The sequence below is a fragment of the Phalacrocorax carbo genome, chromosome 6 (assembly GCF_963921805.1).
Source record: "Phalacrocorax carbo chromosome 6, bPhaCar2.1, whole genome shotgun sequence".
Lineage (NCBI taxonomy): Eukaryota > Metazoa > Chordata > Aves > Suliformes > Phalacrocoracidae > Phalacrocorax > Phalacrocorax carbo.
Window position 1 is genome coordinate 39,115,564 of NC_087518.1, and position 15,147 is coordinate 39,130,710.

Below are 15,147 nucleotides of genomic sequence, written 5' to 3' on the forward strand. Positions count from 1 at the left end.
AAAAGGATTTCAACTGACAGTGAAATGTTGTACCCTGTCATGCAGTATCATCCACATATTAATTTCTAGGGTGTCTCTGTCTATACTAGACTAGAAATTCTGAAGGGGATTCTTTTTTGTCTACACAACATAGGAAAAATGCAAATTCCTATGTACTGAACAGTATTTCCTTAGATGAAGGGAACTGGCACTTGCAAAGGTAACCAAGAATCAGAAAAAAATTTTAAAGTTTTCTGTTAAACTTTACAGTTAAGATCAAACATGATCAGTGCTCTCATTCCCTCATATTCGACAGAAAGCCTGCTGTAACTTTTCCTCCAAACCTTGAAAAATAAATTAATTCCAGGCTTTGACAAAAAATTTCATCAGGCAAGTGGACAACTCAAAAGAGTAGGCTTTTTACCTGGTCTAAAAGCCTGTAGAGAAGGCTTAAAAAAATGCACTAGAAACTTGATCATTCTTATACACATTCTCTCTGATATTCTCTACAAGTAAAGGTCTACCAAAAAGTTACTTTGTCCAGTTCTTACTCTCTACTAACACCAACAGGCTGGATAAAACTAACCATCTGCCTTTTAAAACTGTGTTTGAAACAATTTTAGACCTTCCTTAAACATAAGTACAAAGATTATCAAAGACTTCCTCCCCTTCATGATCACCTTTTAATGTACATTTCAACTGGATTACCAGTCAGTCTCAGCCAGGGTGTGTGGAATGTGAATTAAGAGACAGTTTTAGGGCTTCTGTGAAGACAAAGAGGGCTTCATCCTTCAGAGAACAAGTATTTTCCATAGCTAGTTTTATTCTCAATTACACCATAATCAAGTGTTGGCAATTATCATCTTAAAAACTACAAAAGCAGAATTTCAACCCAGCAACAAATTTAGCATCAACTCTATATTCAGTTACAAGTCACTGTCCTATAGAGACCTTCTCTTGAATGCTTAATGTTAGCAAGTTTCACTATACATACTCAAAGGTATGCTCCATTTCAAATATCAGCGAAATTTTGCCTAAGGGACTTAGCAATAAATGAAGACATTTATATACTTAATGGAACCATAATTTTTGTTTTCACTGGTACCAATTACTATTAGAAGAAAAAGCTTTCTTCTCAGTGTATAAAAGTGATGGCAAAGATGAGCGGGAAGAATTAAATACACCAGTGCGTGGCATTAAGTGCATGGCTTAAGTAGGGTTTTGTTTGGGGTTTGTTTTTCATATTTTCTTTCATTTTTTTTTAAAGTGCTTTGTGTGATTCACCATCAAAACACACTTGTGTAAAGACACATGCTAGCATGGTTGATATCATGGAAATGCAAAAATTAAGCATTCACACTATTGTTTTGACTTAAATATAAAAAAAAATGCAAAGGCCCATATATTTAGATACAGATTAGAAATGTTTCTACATCTCTTATATACAACCAAAGAACATGTTACACTGAGATTATTAGAACCAGCCTGTTCTGATAGTTTACAAAGTGACAAAACCCGCAGTAAAGCTATTGCTTCACATTCATAATGTAAACACATCTCAAAGAAGAGTATGCTAACAGTTTCAGAGATGACATAACTTAAATCAGTAAAACCAAAGCAACTGGGCATATCAACCTTTTGTCTCTACGATGCTTAGCTCACAAGCTCAGGCTGTACATTTATTCTTCGAAGGACATCTTCTGGCATACAGAAGACAGGATTAACGGCCTTAATTTGCTCTTCTCCTAATAAAGATAGTCCAGCAATTCCAAATAAGGTGTGAAATGGATCCACCTGGGAGAAGAAAAAAGTTTGTGTCCATTTCCAAAAGTCAATCAGCCTTTCATTTGTATGGAATAAAGCTTTTGTTTGCTAGCAAGAGAACTGCAAATCTCCATGGCTGGAGAAGACAACACAACTGAACAAACTTTCATTTGTGCTGACATGTTGACAGCAAGACAATTTCCACAGCATTGCATTTACAATGCTACAATTTACTCAGAGGTGCCTGTTGTTTGTCTGCTGCTAAGATAATTTTCAATTCTGAATCTGGCAGGAAGCACTCACATGTCTCCACTAGCATACTACGTCAGAGGGTAGCAGAAGCAAAGGTAATAAAAATTTAAAAAGTAAATTTGATCATCTGCAAGTACCACTTCCATAAATTCCCCTTTTGCTCTTCAGCAACATTATAGTGCCCTTTGATGGTCTCCGAATACAGAGCTGTCATGTAAAATCTTGACAGTAGATCAACAGCCTACTGTGCTAGAAAACCAGAAGGAAAAAAATACAAGGAAGACCCAGAAGAGACAGGAGCAGTTATTTGGTATCCAAGTATTCCTTCACTGTATGACCCTTCCCTAGAAGCATGTATCACCACATAACTGCAACAGACTGTAAAGTCTCATGACATCAGCATCCTGTCAGTGGAGTAAACTAGCCGTTCTACAAAATCCTACCCAAAAGTATCCATGCTGTCTGGTGCAGTGTACATCCTGTTTGCATTAGTGGAACTTATAATCTTATCACAAAGGTTCTATACTGCAGTAAACTAAGCTGAATTACCGTTACATCGCCATATATGGGATCTTCAACATTGATCACAGCCTAGAAGGTTCAAACTACATTAGCATAGCGAGTCTTGCTCCTCAGCGACTTGGCAACTGCATTACAGTTGTGGTCAAAGCTCGGACATATGTTTACTTGCTCCTTCCCAGAATGAGTAGGTGGCCGTTAGAGGAGGGGTAAAATAAATAAGTACGTAACAAAATAATAAACAGTACACTTTAGGAATGGCAAGACAGAATTTCCTTGTACAGATGGACAGGCCCAGAAGGAGAGACAGTCCCTAATGGGAAGTGTGCAAATGACATTACAGATACAACCTCTTGATGACCAGTTTGTATGTTCAGGGCCACCCAGATTCCTAGATTTCTACTGCTATGTTGTCTGCTCCCTTCTGCAATTTTCTTTAAAGCAAATAAAAAAGGAAAAACCTGCTGAATTTACCACTAAGAGCTAAGAAGCATAGCTACTAAGTTAAGTTATCATGAACTAGCTGCTTGGAACTTAAAAAAAAAAGATGACAGAGCTGTCTTATTGTCAAGTAGTTCAAAACCTGAAATACAATCACAATGTCAAATCAAAAGACTTAGAACCTAGAACTAATTAAGGATACCACCACCCCCAAAAAACCAGCAAAAATCCCACATCCCCCCAAAAACCCAAAACAAAAAATCCCAAATGAATAAATGAAAACACTCAGAGAAAAAAAGTCAAAAAACCAGGGTCTATTAGCAATGAGTTTCTTCAGGAACTAAGCAAAAACCTGTAGGTATCAACATTTCTATGGCAGTGCTCACTTCAATAAGGGGGGACAGGTAAAAATAATATAAAATGACCACTAACATAATATGTAAAAGCTCTCCCAAAGGTGCCTGCATTAGATATAGAGGAAAGGCTCTGCAAAGTTGTTTCTTCTAGCAAGATGGAAATAGCTCAAGTTTAACCTCAAAGCCAGAAAAGCATTAAAACTAAGTGTTCGTCTTTTATTGGAGAATTCTGAAAAGGGAAGTCTTCCTGTGAGCTCCTTTGAAATACAAAAACCTTCCCATTTAAGAACACCAAAACACTTCCCAAATGACAGATCAGAAGAAAGATATTTCTCCCCCTTCCAAATGCGAATAATGTATCAGCTTACAGAGAAATAGAAAGCTACTTCATTTTTTAATGCATTTGTGGAAAAGGGGAAAACATGGTCAGCTGCAATAAAAACAGCTAAGACCTCCCCCTGACCGTTGCCAAATAGGCAGCCGAGTGTTGTACAGAAATTGCACTGAGGTCTCAGAATATTTTTATTTTTATCTGTCCAGCACCCTTGAAAGATACAAACTTTATTTGCCATTTTACCTGGAGAATCAAAATTATTTCCACCTGAAACCAGAGATACCAGACCAGCTAAACCATAATTGCTCTCTCAAACAAGCAGAAAATCCATATTACCAGCCTCTTCATAATGTTATCACAAAAGCTAGACAAATGACAGTGAGAGGATTTACTCAGTGGCTGGGCTGAAGTTAGCAGAGCAGAAGTTAGCGTATAAGGATTCTTAATAAAAACTTTTGACTCATTTAGATCAGGCAAAGCCACAAAGAAAGTTGAAGGCTACTTAACCTGTGCTGAACTCTAGTTTGCATGTAATTTTACAAAACAAAACAACCCCCAAAAAACCCACACATGCCAAAAAACCCGCCACCAAACACAATATTTTTACAGAGATCTTCCAAGTGATCTCATGAGAAATAATTTATGTGGTATGTGTTATGGGAACCAAACCAGAATTTCTAAGGATTAGCGGCTGACTTCTGTGGGGAATACTACAGAAATGCAAGATAAAGCATGTGCTTCCCAGGAATTCAAAGGCAACGCTACCCTATTCTTTCCTTCAAAGTAAATTCCAGGCTCTGCAAAATGCTTGCACCTGGATCCTCATTTGAGCATAACTCAACTCATAAAACTGACTTCCTCAGTTGAAATGTTCAATTAAGTATTTTTTATTTAGTAAAGGATTATTTACCATATCTCCTGGTCTGTCGGCAAATCCTCCAGTCTCCTCATCCTGGCAAGCCAAAATAAAGCAGCGCAGTTTCTCTCTGTCAATCCAATGTAACCTACCAATCATCTTCAAAGACGCTAGCACCCACCACGAGTAACATACATCAGGTAACTGGCAAGCAGAGAAACAGATTATTATTTGGTTTTGTTTTAAACATGACATTGCAAATGTTATTGGTGATTTGGAAAATTACTAGGTGTGCTGTCATAATGCTGTTGCAGAGAAACAACACTTAAAGAGTTTCTTTGGCGTAAAGGAGAAGAAGGTTCCCGGATGTCGTCTCCAGAAGGGAAAGTCTTTTTCAAACCTCTTCCCTTCAAGAAACAAAACCACAAGAATGTGATTTTGAAACAGCCTCCACCTTCGTGGGAGAGGCTAGAAAAACACAGCACCTTTTTCAGGAGTAAGCACAAAGAATTTCGTATCAACTAGTTTTTCAGGGGGGTTGTTCTGGTTTTTTGTTTTGTTTTAAAAACTGTTGGTTGGTTATCTATTTGCCAGTGGAGATTATTCTAGGTTACAGAGTTTCCTGGGTGTAATAGTGTTCCACATCACACCAGGACTTACATCCAGTAAAACAGTAATGTTTGTACAAATCCTACAGAAGAAATCATGGCCAATGTCAAAAAATATTCAAGCCCTGATTTAACAGGATACTGGTTCAAGTGGTCAGCAAGACACACTTCAGTATGTGTACTTTCCTAAAGTGAGGACTCAAACTAAGCATAGCTAAGGACTGCATGATACGCATTAGTGAAAAAACAGATGGCCTGATTTCTTTTGAACAGTTTACTAAATATTTCATAGAAGTCATGACATTTCTCAGAAGTACTTCAGCTTTAGAAAAAATAATCTCTATTGAGTTTTGAACAAACAAAAGAAGCCACCTAATACCTTCTCTGGTCGTCCGTTGAGACCTCCAGAAGGCAACTGACGTTCACAAAGCCACCAACCCAGCAAGTCAACATTTATTTGATGCAACTGATCTGTTATAGCCAGAAATCCTGTGCAACAATAGATCTAAAATTACAGACATAAATTTTTTGTGTATTTAAAAACTAAGCATAGTTTAGCAGACTAAATGCAGGAAGATCTCAAAGCAGGAATAGTCATGCAAACACAATACAAAATAAGCACACATTTCAGCGTTTACTTTCAAATGAGTTTTACTTTTCCATTAGAAAAGTATGTAATTGTCTAACCAGTACTTTTATTCAAAAGCAACCGTATGTAACTATAGAACAGTACGATTTTACTAATATAAAAGACACAAACATAAGGTTTGAAAAAAAATCCTAAAAGAACAGGCAGAGCCATATAGTTTTATTTCAAAAATATCAGGCTCTCAAGTCAGAGTACTAAAACTGATTTCTGCAGGCTGGATTTGGCCTTTACGAAAATTTCACGTCCAGCCTATGGTTTGTTCCTGTATGTGCCTCTTAGGGTAAGGCTTGTGGAGACCAAACCAAAGACCTAGCAGAAACAGGTTAAGCCTGATCATTTCACTAACCCGGCAACCCCACATACATCTAGTCATGTCAGGCTTACTTTCAATGTGCTTTGTAATATGTGTGCCTTGATTAATCCATGTTTACTTCTTCCTGGGAAATAACACAGTGTAACAGCGTACTCCGGTCACGTTTCACACAGTCACTAACACAGTAGCCAAGCACAAACTGCAGGAAACCACAATATCAACTGAAGCCTGCTCATAATTGCCTTTTCCTAATAAAACACACCCCCAAAAGGACAACAAAAATCCCAATAGCCAACAGAAGTACACATCAACAGGGACGTGCCTCTCCAAGAATCCTGCAAAACAAATGGGATATTCCGAGAAAACTTTTGAACTACTGTGCAAGCAAAGGAGTTGCCCTTTACAGCATTTTAAGAGGTATGTGAACATGCACAACAGATCTAATCCTCCCAGGAAATGCCAGCTACAGAGTGGGTTCAGCTACTTAATCTGACTTCCTTGAACAGCAGGACATGGTCCAGCCATCTAGACCATATGGGCAATGCTCCTGTAGATAAAACTCGTAAGATAAGATACATGTACCAGGTGTAATTTTTTTTCCTGATTTAAAAAAAAGAGGGGGAAGGGAGAAAAAAAACCCCAACACTTTTTCCTCAACAACATACCTCTAGTATTTTCATGTGCTGAAGTGAATCCTGGCAATGGCACTGCTCACCACAATTATGCAAAATACAGAGGTGATTGCAACAGCATTAAAATATTTTATTAAAAGTTGATTTCTATTCATAAATTCAGCTTAAGTGCAAGAATCCCTTCCATGAAAAAAATAAAAATAGGAAAGGTAGTTTTAATGTAAATTTTCTGCTGAAAGAAGTAATTGAGATTCTCTTCCCAGAGAGGTCCCTTGATTTGTTCCAGTCATACTACTGCATTGCCTTCAAAACTAGATTTTACTGAACATTTTTCAGAATCAACTAGTCACTAGTAAAACACTCTTTAGTGCCTATAACAAAACATTATAAATGTTCCCATGCCTGACTCAGGCATCTTGTCTTAAAACTGACTTTCCTCAAAAAATTAAGCAAGCCTCCCCTTTGAGAAGGTTCACATCCTTTTTATTTGAGTTCATCAGCTGATAAATATCAAATGTATTATACAATTGACTTCTGTGTTTCATTACGGTTTGTGGCAGACAGAGTGACAGATCTTATCCAATGTCTCCATTAATACCCATTCAAATTCTCTAAAAATCCTCATGCTAACTATTCTGAAATCACTACGTGAAGACTGAAATACAGTCCTAAAAGTTCTTTCCTTATGTTACTTTTTTTCTTTTTCCTACTCATCATCTCAGATGCATCTACCACTTATTTTAACTACGGTACTAGAATCAGGCATTTGGGAAATAAGAAAGGTACATCAATTGACACCACTGAGAGATGTTGTAAAGAAACATTTATAGGCAGTATGTGATGCTTGGCAATTTAAAACACTTCCATATAAAGAAAAACTCACCTGTCCTGCATGTGATTCAGAACCTGGTCTACAACCAAATCCTCCATCAAAGTTCATACAGGACAAAACGAATTCTACTGCTTTCCCCACATCAATAGCGTCCAGCTTTCCCTGCAAGTCAGAAAAGCAGCTAACGCACTTTATATTCTACCAAGCTCATTACTCCAGAAACTTCAGCAGTACCAAAGAGAAGATTCTCTACTTGCGAAAGTAATAATTTAGGACTTACCAGAAGTGCAAGAGTTGCTGCAGCACAGAAGGAGAACCTTGTATCTATTTCTCCTAGAATGTGGGGGGTACAGAATGAAATAAGAATATTTTTACTAACAACAACAAAAATGCATTTAAATCACCACTGAAAATATGGTACAAAACATTAAAATACTAGGTTTTATGTTGAACAACAAAAATTAGCCAAAACCTGACCCCGTACTCTTTCCTTTTCCAGCCCATGGATTATTTCCTCAGTAATTTAGAAAGTGTACATTTCAAATCAGGTGATCCGTATGTTTGCCACACATAAAAGTGAACAACTGATTTTGAGCTGGTGTATAGTTATGTACCCAAATCAATCCAAAGTAGTGGCAATTAACAAACAACTATATAATCTTAGAGTTTATCTGTAGTGCTCTACTAGCTAATTGTAGAGCAGCAGACTCAAAAATACTCAGACTCAACTCTTCATCTTCCTTAAATCGGGCAGAAATAGAAGCTATTTTTGATTTTAGAGGAAGACTGATGAAGTTGCAAGTTTTCTTTTGCATACTTATACCTGGAAGATACACCTATAGCAGAATGATTGCTTGGCAAGTCCATACCAATATAACTCTCCTAGCACAAACTCCGAGCAATTAATACTTGAAGTCAAATTGAACCCTGCTCAAACACTGGGGGTTTTTTTGGTCAAACTGATGCTAAGACTTTTCTTAAGAAATCCACAAGGTGAAGCATATAAAACAAACACATGCTGTTCCGTAATACATGAGGTATCACACTCCTTCCGTTGCGCTGTAACTGCCTTTCAGAAATAACATCAATCCATTGTGCATTCAGCATGTTTGTTTCAATACTTTAACAAAAAGGATGCAGCAAACTATGAACCATTTTATGAGACGTGGTAGTGTTGGGTTGACAGTTGGACTGGATAATCCTAGAGGTCTTTTCCAACCTATGATTCTATGGCTTCAACACACAGCATAACAGCTACCTTTACAGCAGCATACATTAACTACCATTATCTGAAAGGCTGAATTTTACCAGAACAATCATGACCAATATGCAATACGTTTTAATAAAAATTTAAGCGTTCCACCAGTATTTTTCAAATTACTAAATATTTATGCTACAGCTTTAAAATACCGTCTTTGTTCATAAAGAATTTATGTCCAGAAACAAAATCGTATTAACAGAAGTTCATGAGTACAAACCCAGTTTTTCTCATTCTCATATAGTGAAAGATCCCTTCACAGCCAACATGGATAAAGATCATAACTGACTGCCATTAATTAGCAAGCATAAAACATTATTTATGGAATAGTACATCTAGTATATCAAAGTACTGCCAAGTTACAAACACCCAAAGATTTTCTTCATTAAGAGCTGAACAACCTGTTTTTAATACAAGAATGGAACTGAAGCTTAGAATATTTATGACAGAAATGAAACAACTCTGTCCTGCACAAAACCTTTTTCCTAACTCAGGAAATAAAAGTGCTCACATACAATACATAAGCAAAAAGACCATCCAAGGAAACTTAATTTCACAGACTTACACAGGTCAACCTAGTCACTGAATTTTAAAGATCTAAAAATTACCCCATTTGTCTCCAGCAAATGATCCATCTTCGTTTTGCAAGCTTTGTATATATTCAACAATTTTATTTACATCAACAACATGGAGACTATCATATAAGATAAGAATCTGAGGGGGAAAAAAAAAAGACAGTAACAATCAAAGAGAGGCAAAAATGTTAAAAATTTTTTTCTTGGAAAAAATAAATCCTAGATTTAAAAAAGACTTTAATGACTGAATATTATTTGGTAATGTTTATTAAAATAAAATTTCATTCACTGCAGTTCATCTATCTCTATCTAAAAACTTTAAGGAATTCTCAAATCAAAATATAGGCAATTCTAGCTGAACTCTTTCATGCTTTGTTACTTTCCAACTTTCAGCTCTCCTTTCAAAAGCATAATCAGGTTTATTTGTTTTCATGTTAGCATCATGTAAAACAGATTTTATTGTGGTTAATTTTTAATGGGAAAATGACATCCTAGACTTACAAACTTGTAGTTTGTGCACTGCTGCTACTTGGATATGTGCGAGCAGTTAAGTTAAGCAGCTGGTTACTAACACCACTTACAGCACAAGCCTGTCAGCAATGATTAGCTTCAAATTATAAGATTTTTATTTGCATCCAGTTTTTAAATATAATGAGTGGAACCAAATTGCAGTAATTTAAGAAAAAGTATGAACAATGTGATTAAACACACCCTGTATAGTCAATATGTTCTGGAAGAAAAATAAAGGTCATAGCAGGGAATGCAAAGTTTTCTGAGCTAGCACTGATTTAAGCCAATAAACCTGATGACACAATGTCACATGAAAACAATACTACTGCTCCTGAGCCTCTGAGTTTTTGCTCATAACCTGCATAATCTGTAAAGAGAGTAATTAAGAATTTATTATAAATAGCATAATGGAACAGTTGAAATTAAGCAATATTATAGTGCCAATCCTGAAAAATACCAACAGCTATGACTTTGAACACCTAGCGTTAGCTGGAATCTTTCAATTGTTAGACAAAATTTAAGTCTTACAGAAATGCAAAAAAGAATGTGTAACTCCAACAGAAAAATATATAACCATAGCATGCTCTTCAAAAAGCAGATCTGAACACATTACTATTAATTATGATCAAAAGAAGATGTGACATGACCTTGTAAACATTCTGGACATGTAGATAGGACTAAACAGTGTTTGTTCACTAAGAACATGCATGCTCATTAAGACATGCTTATTAAACATTAAGTTTACCCCCCAAAATTTGCATTTTCAGCTAATGCTTGCTTCATACATCTAAAGCTGCATTCAGTTAACAGGAAAATATATTCCAGTAACATCAAGCATTTATTAAGAACTAACATCTCTAATATGTAAAAGTAAACAACCTCAAAGTGTACCTCTTTCTCCTTATACTGGATTAGGATTTGTGAAAGGAGTTTGATTGGACAGTCTGGAAAAGCTCAAACATCATAGCCTAAAAAACCTTTAGTTTCCTGGTTCTCAGAGTACTCAGAGTAATTCTAGAGCTCAAGTGGTGACTAATGCCAACTTCAGAGCAGAAAATACATGCCAACACTCACCACCGACCCAAGAAAACAGCATTCTTCTGTCCTACCTAAGGGTTTCAAATCCAATACCTTATATCCAACATACTTTCTCCCTAAAACAGGATGCTATCTTATTTATTTGTAACACCATTTAAATATTTCTTCCATAAGGTTGGACTAGAGATACATTATGCAAGAAATCAAGCAGTTGTTCAGAAGTATTTGAGCCTTTTCAGTATTTTTTTTCCACGATGGTTTGCATGAGAGGAGAGAAAAAAAAATAAAGAGACAGAAGAGGTAGTGAGAAATTAAATCTATAATGGAGATAGTTATGGTGAAAAAAATAAGGTTGAGAATTACTTTTTCTCAGGGGAAGAGTACACACAAAAAGTTATCAACAGAATGGTATCATTTGTAAGTTATACACAAAAAAGCAGATTTGAGGAATGCAATAAGAACTGGCTACTACAATGTTTCTTTTGTAGAATACTAAAGCATAAATGCACCACACAAACCTATTACATAAATATATAGTTTGTATAAATATTATATATTTATTAATATGTTATAATATATAGTAATCATAATATATAGTAATACAGATATTAAAAATAAAATCCAAACCTTTACTCTAATTCTGGACATACATCTTTCACCTCACTGAACACTAAGAAGAATTTACAAAAATCCAAAATTATCTACAAAAAGCTCCAGTAAAACCTGTAGCTAAGTAGTATTTCAAGACGACTGTTACAAAATTTATCAAGAATGCGTTCACCATTATTTGATCATTAAAAGCACAACATTCCCAAATCTGATAATTTTTTAGGAAATAATACAGCTAAATCCTGAAGTTTTGTCCATTAGATTTTTTGTTTTGTTTTGTTTAATAAGACACTGAAATAGTTTTTGCCACGGGCATTCAACAGTACCTGGCTTGTAAATCTGCAATCATCAAAATCATTGATTATGAATGTTTTTTTTTCTAAAATTACCCTGTTACATTTACCTGGACAGCACTGAGTGTATACAGAAGATGAGGATCATGACCTATGCTGGCACTTATTCCACCACATTCATGCTGACACGATTTGATGAATGCCAGAATTTCTTCTTTGTTCATTCGGTGTAGCTGCCCCATGAGATCCATTGCTGTCAGTCCCCAGTAAACGCCACTCATCCTCAAATACTCCGACATGCAGTATTCCTAAGTAGTGCATTATTTTAGTTCTTAATCAGGTAAGCACATCATCAACACAGAGCAATTAAAATACATTAGCTAACATTTACAAGCAGTTTGTAATATATCAACCATCTTCCATCCCACTAACAACGTACTATGTATCAGCCACTCAAATATTCTGTACAACATGCGTGTGTGTGTATACGCATGTGCATACATGCAGGTACATGCACATATACCTATATCTGTATATACATACACATACTATGTTCCCTTCCTCCCCTGTATTTTCTAGTTCAGGACTATCAAGCTCAATATCAAGTGAAACACATACAAGCAGTTAGGCACCAATTCACTCCAGATCATAAGTTATCATCTTGGTATCCAAACTACCACTAAAATTACCACTGCAACTAGTCTAAAAATAACACGTCTAACATTTAATGAAACTTATTTCCCGTGCCAAAACTGCCGCAATCTAAAGCTGCACTAGAAGTAAGATCTCCTACTGAATTCTCTTACATGGGTTACATCACCTACACTACCCATAAACATTGTTTTCTACATGCAGTACTTCTTAAGCACGAGAACAGCAGCCATAAGCAAATACTTAGGAGTTCTTTCGTGAACAGTAAAAATAACTGCTACTGTTCTTTCCTCAGACATAAGCAGTTACGAACATTTTTTACCTGCTGGAACTGCAATCCTGTTGTTGTGGGCTACATCTGATAACCTGTGACTATAAAACTGACGCTAGCTGAAGTGTTTATCAAACCTAGTAAGCACAGAGCAGCGCTTTGGTGACATTCAGTACATTGTCCCACCAAAAGAGCAGCGCATCAATGCACCTATACTCCTTGTGCATTCTGGTGGACAAGGAAGCAACAAGTAGTTAATTTCCCAGGTCTCAGAGTAATTCTAGAGCTAAACTGATAATCTTCAGATTTATACTCAGATAATACATGCCAAAACTCATCACAGACCTAGGGAAATTAACAAAGCCATCTTTCTGTTATACTTTGGATTGCAAGGCAAGAAACAATTAGCTCATGAGCATGCACCTAACCCTTAACTCTAAGTAGGTAAATACAGGTTATTATTTCTGTTAATAAAAGCACAGCTGTACGGAAACAAATCAATACCTACATAATCATCTTTCTTTGTTCCATATGAAGCTATATAGTCCGCATGTTTCTCCGAAAGCAACGTGTTTGGGGCGTCAGGTTTTATCACAACATCCTTTTGTGGTGTCCCCTGTAAAAAGTACCAACAAAACGTCGGTTGCATTATCAGTTCAAGGTTTTCGTACTTTGGTGTAACTTAAGTCAACGCTAGTAGCAGTATCTGATTGTCTGAAACCAGACATCTTTGCCTGTTCTGAACACGGGCAGATTTCGTACCCCACATCGTCAGTTTTCAGCCTGGCTAAACCCTTCCCAGGGAAAGGCTGCAAACAAAATCCTTCAATAAAGCTGAGAAAAATCACGGATTCGCCAGAAATAACCTGGAAGTCCGTAAGAAGCCCTTCACGGCGGACACAGAGGACGCCGCGCCCCTCAGGGCCCCCAGCCCGGCCCCGGCCGGCGGCAGACCCCGAGGCCCCGCGGCCTGGTCAGGCCGCAGGCGCCCTCCTGGGTCCGCTCTGGAACCGGAGCGGGGAGTGTGGCCACCGGGGCCGCCACGGCCACCAACCCGCGCCACCTCCCGGCCCGCCGAGCGGAGCTGCGCGGCTGGAGAGAGACCTGCGCGCCGCCCCGAGGGCGAAGGCGCGGGTCCTCTGGGCCCGCCATACCCAGCCCTTCCCCCGGCGCAGCGAGCGGTACCCACCATCTTCCCCGCCTGCACCGGAAGGAGCGCGGCGGGGCGGGGCGAGCCGTGGCGGCGGCAGGGCCCCGCTAGAGCTGCCCGCGGGCGCCTGCGGGGCGGGCCCGCGCCCTCCGGGCTGTCGGATCCTACCGCGGGCAGCCGCCGCCCTCCGGGCGCGGGGAGGGTCCTTCGGCTCCGCGGCTCTCCCGGGGCCGGCGCCGGCGGCGCCTGAGAACCCGCAGCGGGCCCGCCCGAGGGGGCCCCTCCAGCCTCCTGCGGGTAAGAAGACGCTTAGGCTTGTCACAGTTAAAGGTTATCATAAAACCGGTGAGGGAGCTAAGTTAAAGTACGCTAACGCCAACCATGCGCTTTCCTGCATCACAGCGAACAGGACAACACTTAGATATAACTTTAGTTTCCTTCTCTTACCTCAGTTCTACAGAAAAGCAGAACGTAGTCACAGTGCAGGCAAGGGTAACTGTCCTTTTGTTCAAAAAAACCCCCTTTGCTTCCTAATTAAAACTGTCTAGGGTGATTATTCTCTTGATTACCAGCACTTGATGCTGGCACACGTCCCCCACAGAACCATGCCAGGCAGGAACGCCATTTTGATTTTTTACAAGAAACACTGTATCTACTGCTGGCTTGCATAGAAGAGTCAAAAATAAGGTCTATTTTTACATAGGTCAAATGCTTATCAAGGATGTTGCATTACTGGACTTCTGCAAGTAAGTAAGCTGGCGATTCATAGTGATAAAACACTTTATTTAAAGAACTAATTTCCCAGGTGGCCTACCTGAAGAATAAGCATTGCAAAACTGATAACTGATGGCAGTAATTGTATGGTCCAGCGCTAAATTCAGATGATGGATGAAGTTGACCGCAGCAAGGCTAGGACATTTTGGTGAGAAATTGCAAATGAATTCACAGAACAGTCTCCTGAGATCATCGAGCGCGACCCACCTGCCCAAGCAGGGTCAGCTAGAGCAGGTTGTCTAGGACAGTGTCCCCCTGAATTTTGAATATCTCCACAAATGGAGGCTCCACAGCCTCTGCCGGCGTACAACACCCCTCACAATAAAAAAAATATTTTATTGTGTTCCAGTGGAATTTTATGTGTTTTAATTCATGCCCATTGCCTCTTGTCTTGTCAGTGGGCACTACAGAGGAGAGGCTCGCTTTCTCTTCTTCACTGCACCCCCATTAGGTATTTATGCACATAAAATTATCCCGAGCCTT

At 38.4% G+C, this 15,147-nt stretch overlaps 2 protein-coding genes and 1 non-coding gene across 4 annotated transcripts in view; 1 reads left to right on the forward strand and 2 right to left on the reverse strand.

The window, feature by feature from the left end:
* Positions 1–15,147, forward strand: part of WDR47 (WD repeat domain 47) — an 86,244-nt gene that overhangs the window by 66,907 nt on the left and 4,190 nt on the right. The window lies entirely within an intron of this gene.
* RABGGTB (Rab geranylgeranyltransferase subunit beta) lies at positions 138–14,199 on the reverse strand. Of its 2 annotated transcripts, none has more exons than XM_064454813.1 (9): positions 13,930–14,199; positions 13,249–13,356; positions 11,929–12,126; positions 9,402–9,507; positions 7,816–7,868; positions 7,587–7,697; positions 5,489–5,614; positions 4,556–4,705; positions 138–1,773 (listed from the first exon to the last, which is right to left on the reverse strand). In XM_064454813.1, the coding sequence occupies exons 1-9, from the start codon at positions 13,930–13,932 to the stop codon at positions 1,633–1,635; spliced, it is 996 nt and encodes a 331-aa protein (XP_064310883.1). In that variant the 5' UTR covers positions 13,933–14,199; the 3' UTR covers positions 138–1,632. The 2 variants fall into 2 exon arrangements, with proteins under 2 accessions (XP_064310883.1, XP_064310882.1); XM_064454812.1 differs by lacking the exon at positions 13,930–14,199 and adding an exon at positions 13,845–13,902.
* Positions 13,004–13,086, reverse strand: LOC135314139 (small nucleolar RNA SNORD45). Its single transcript, XR_010373608.1, has one exon. It is a non-coding gene; the product is annotated as a small nucleolar RNA SNORD45 (small nucleolar RNA).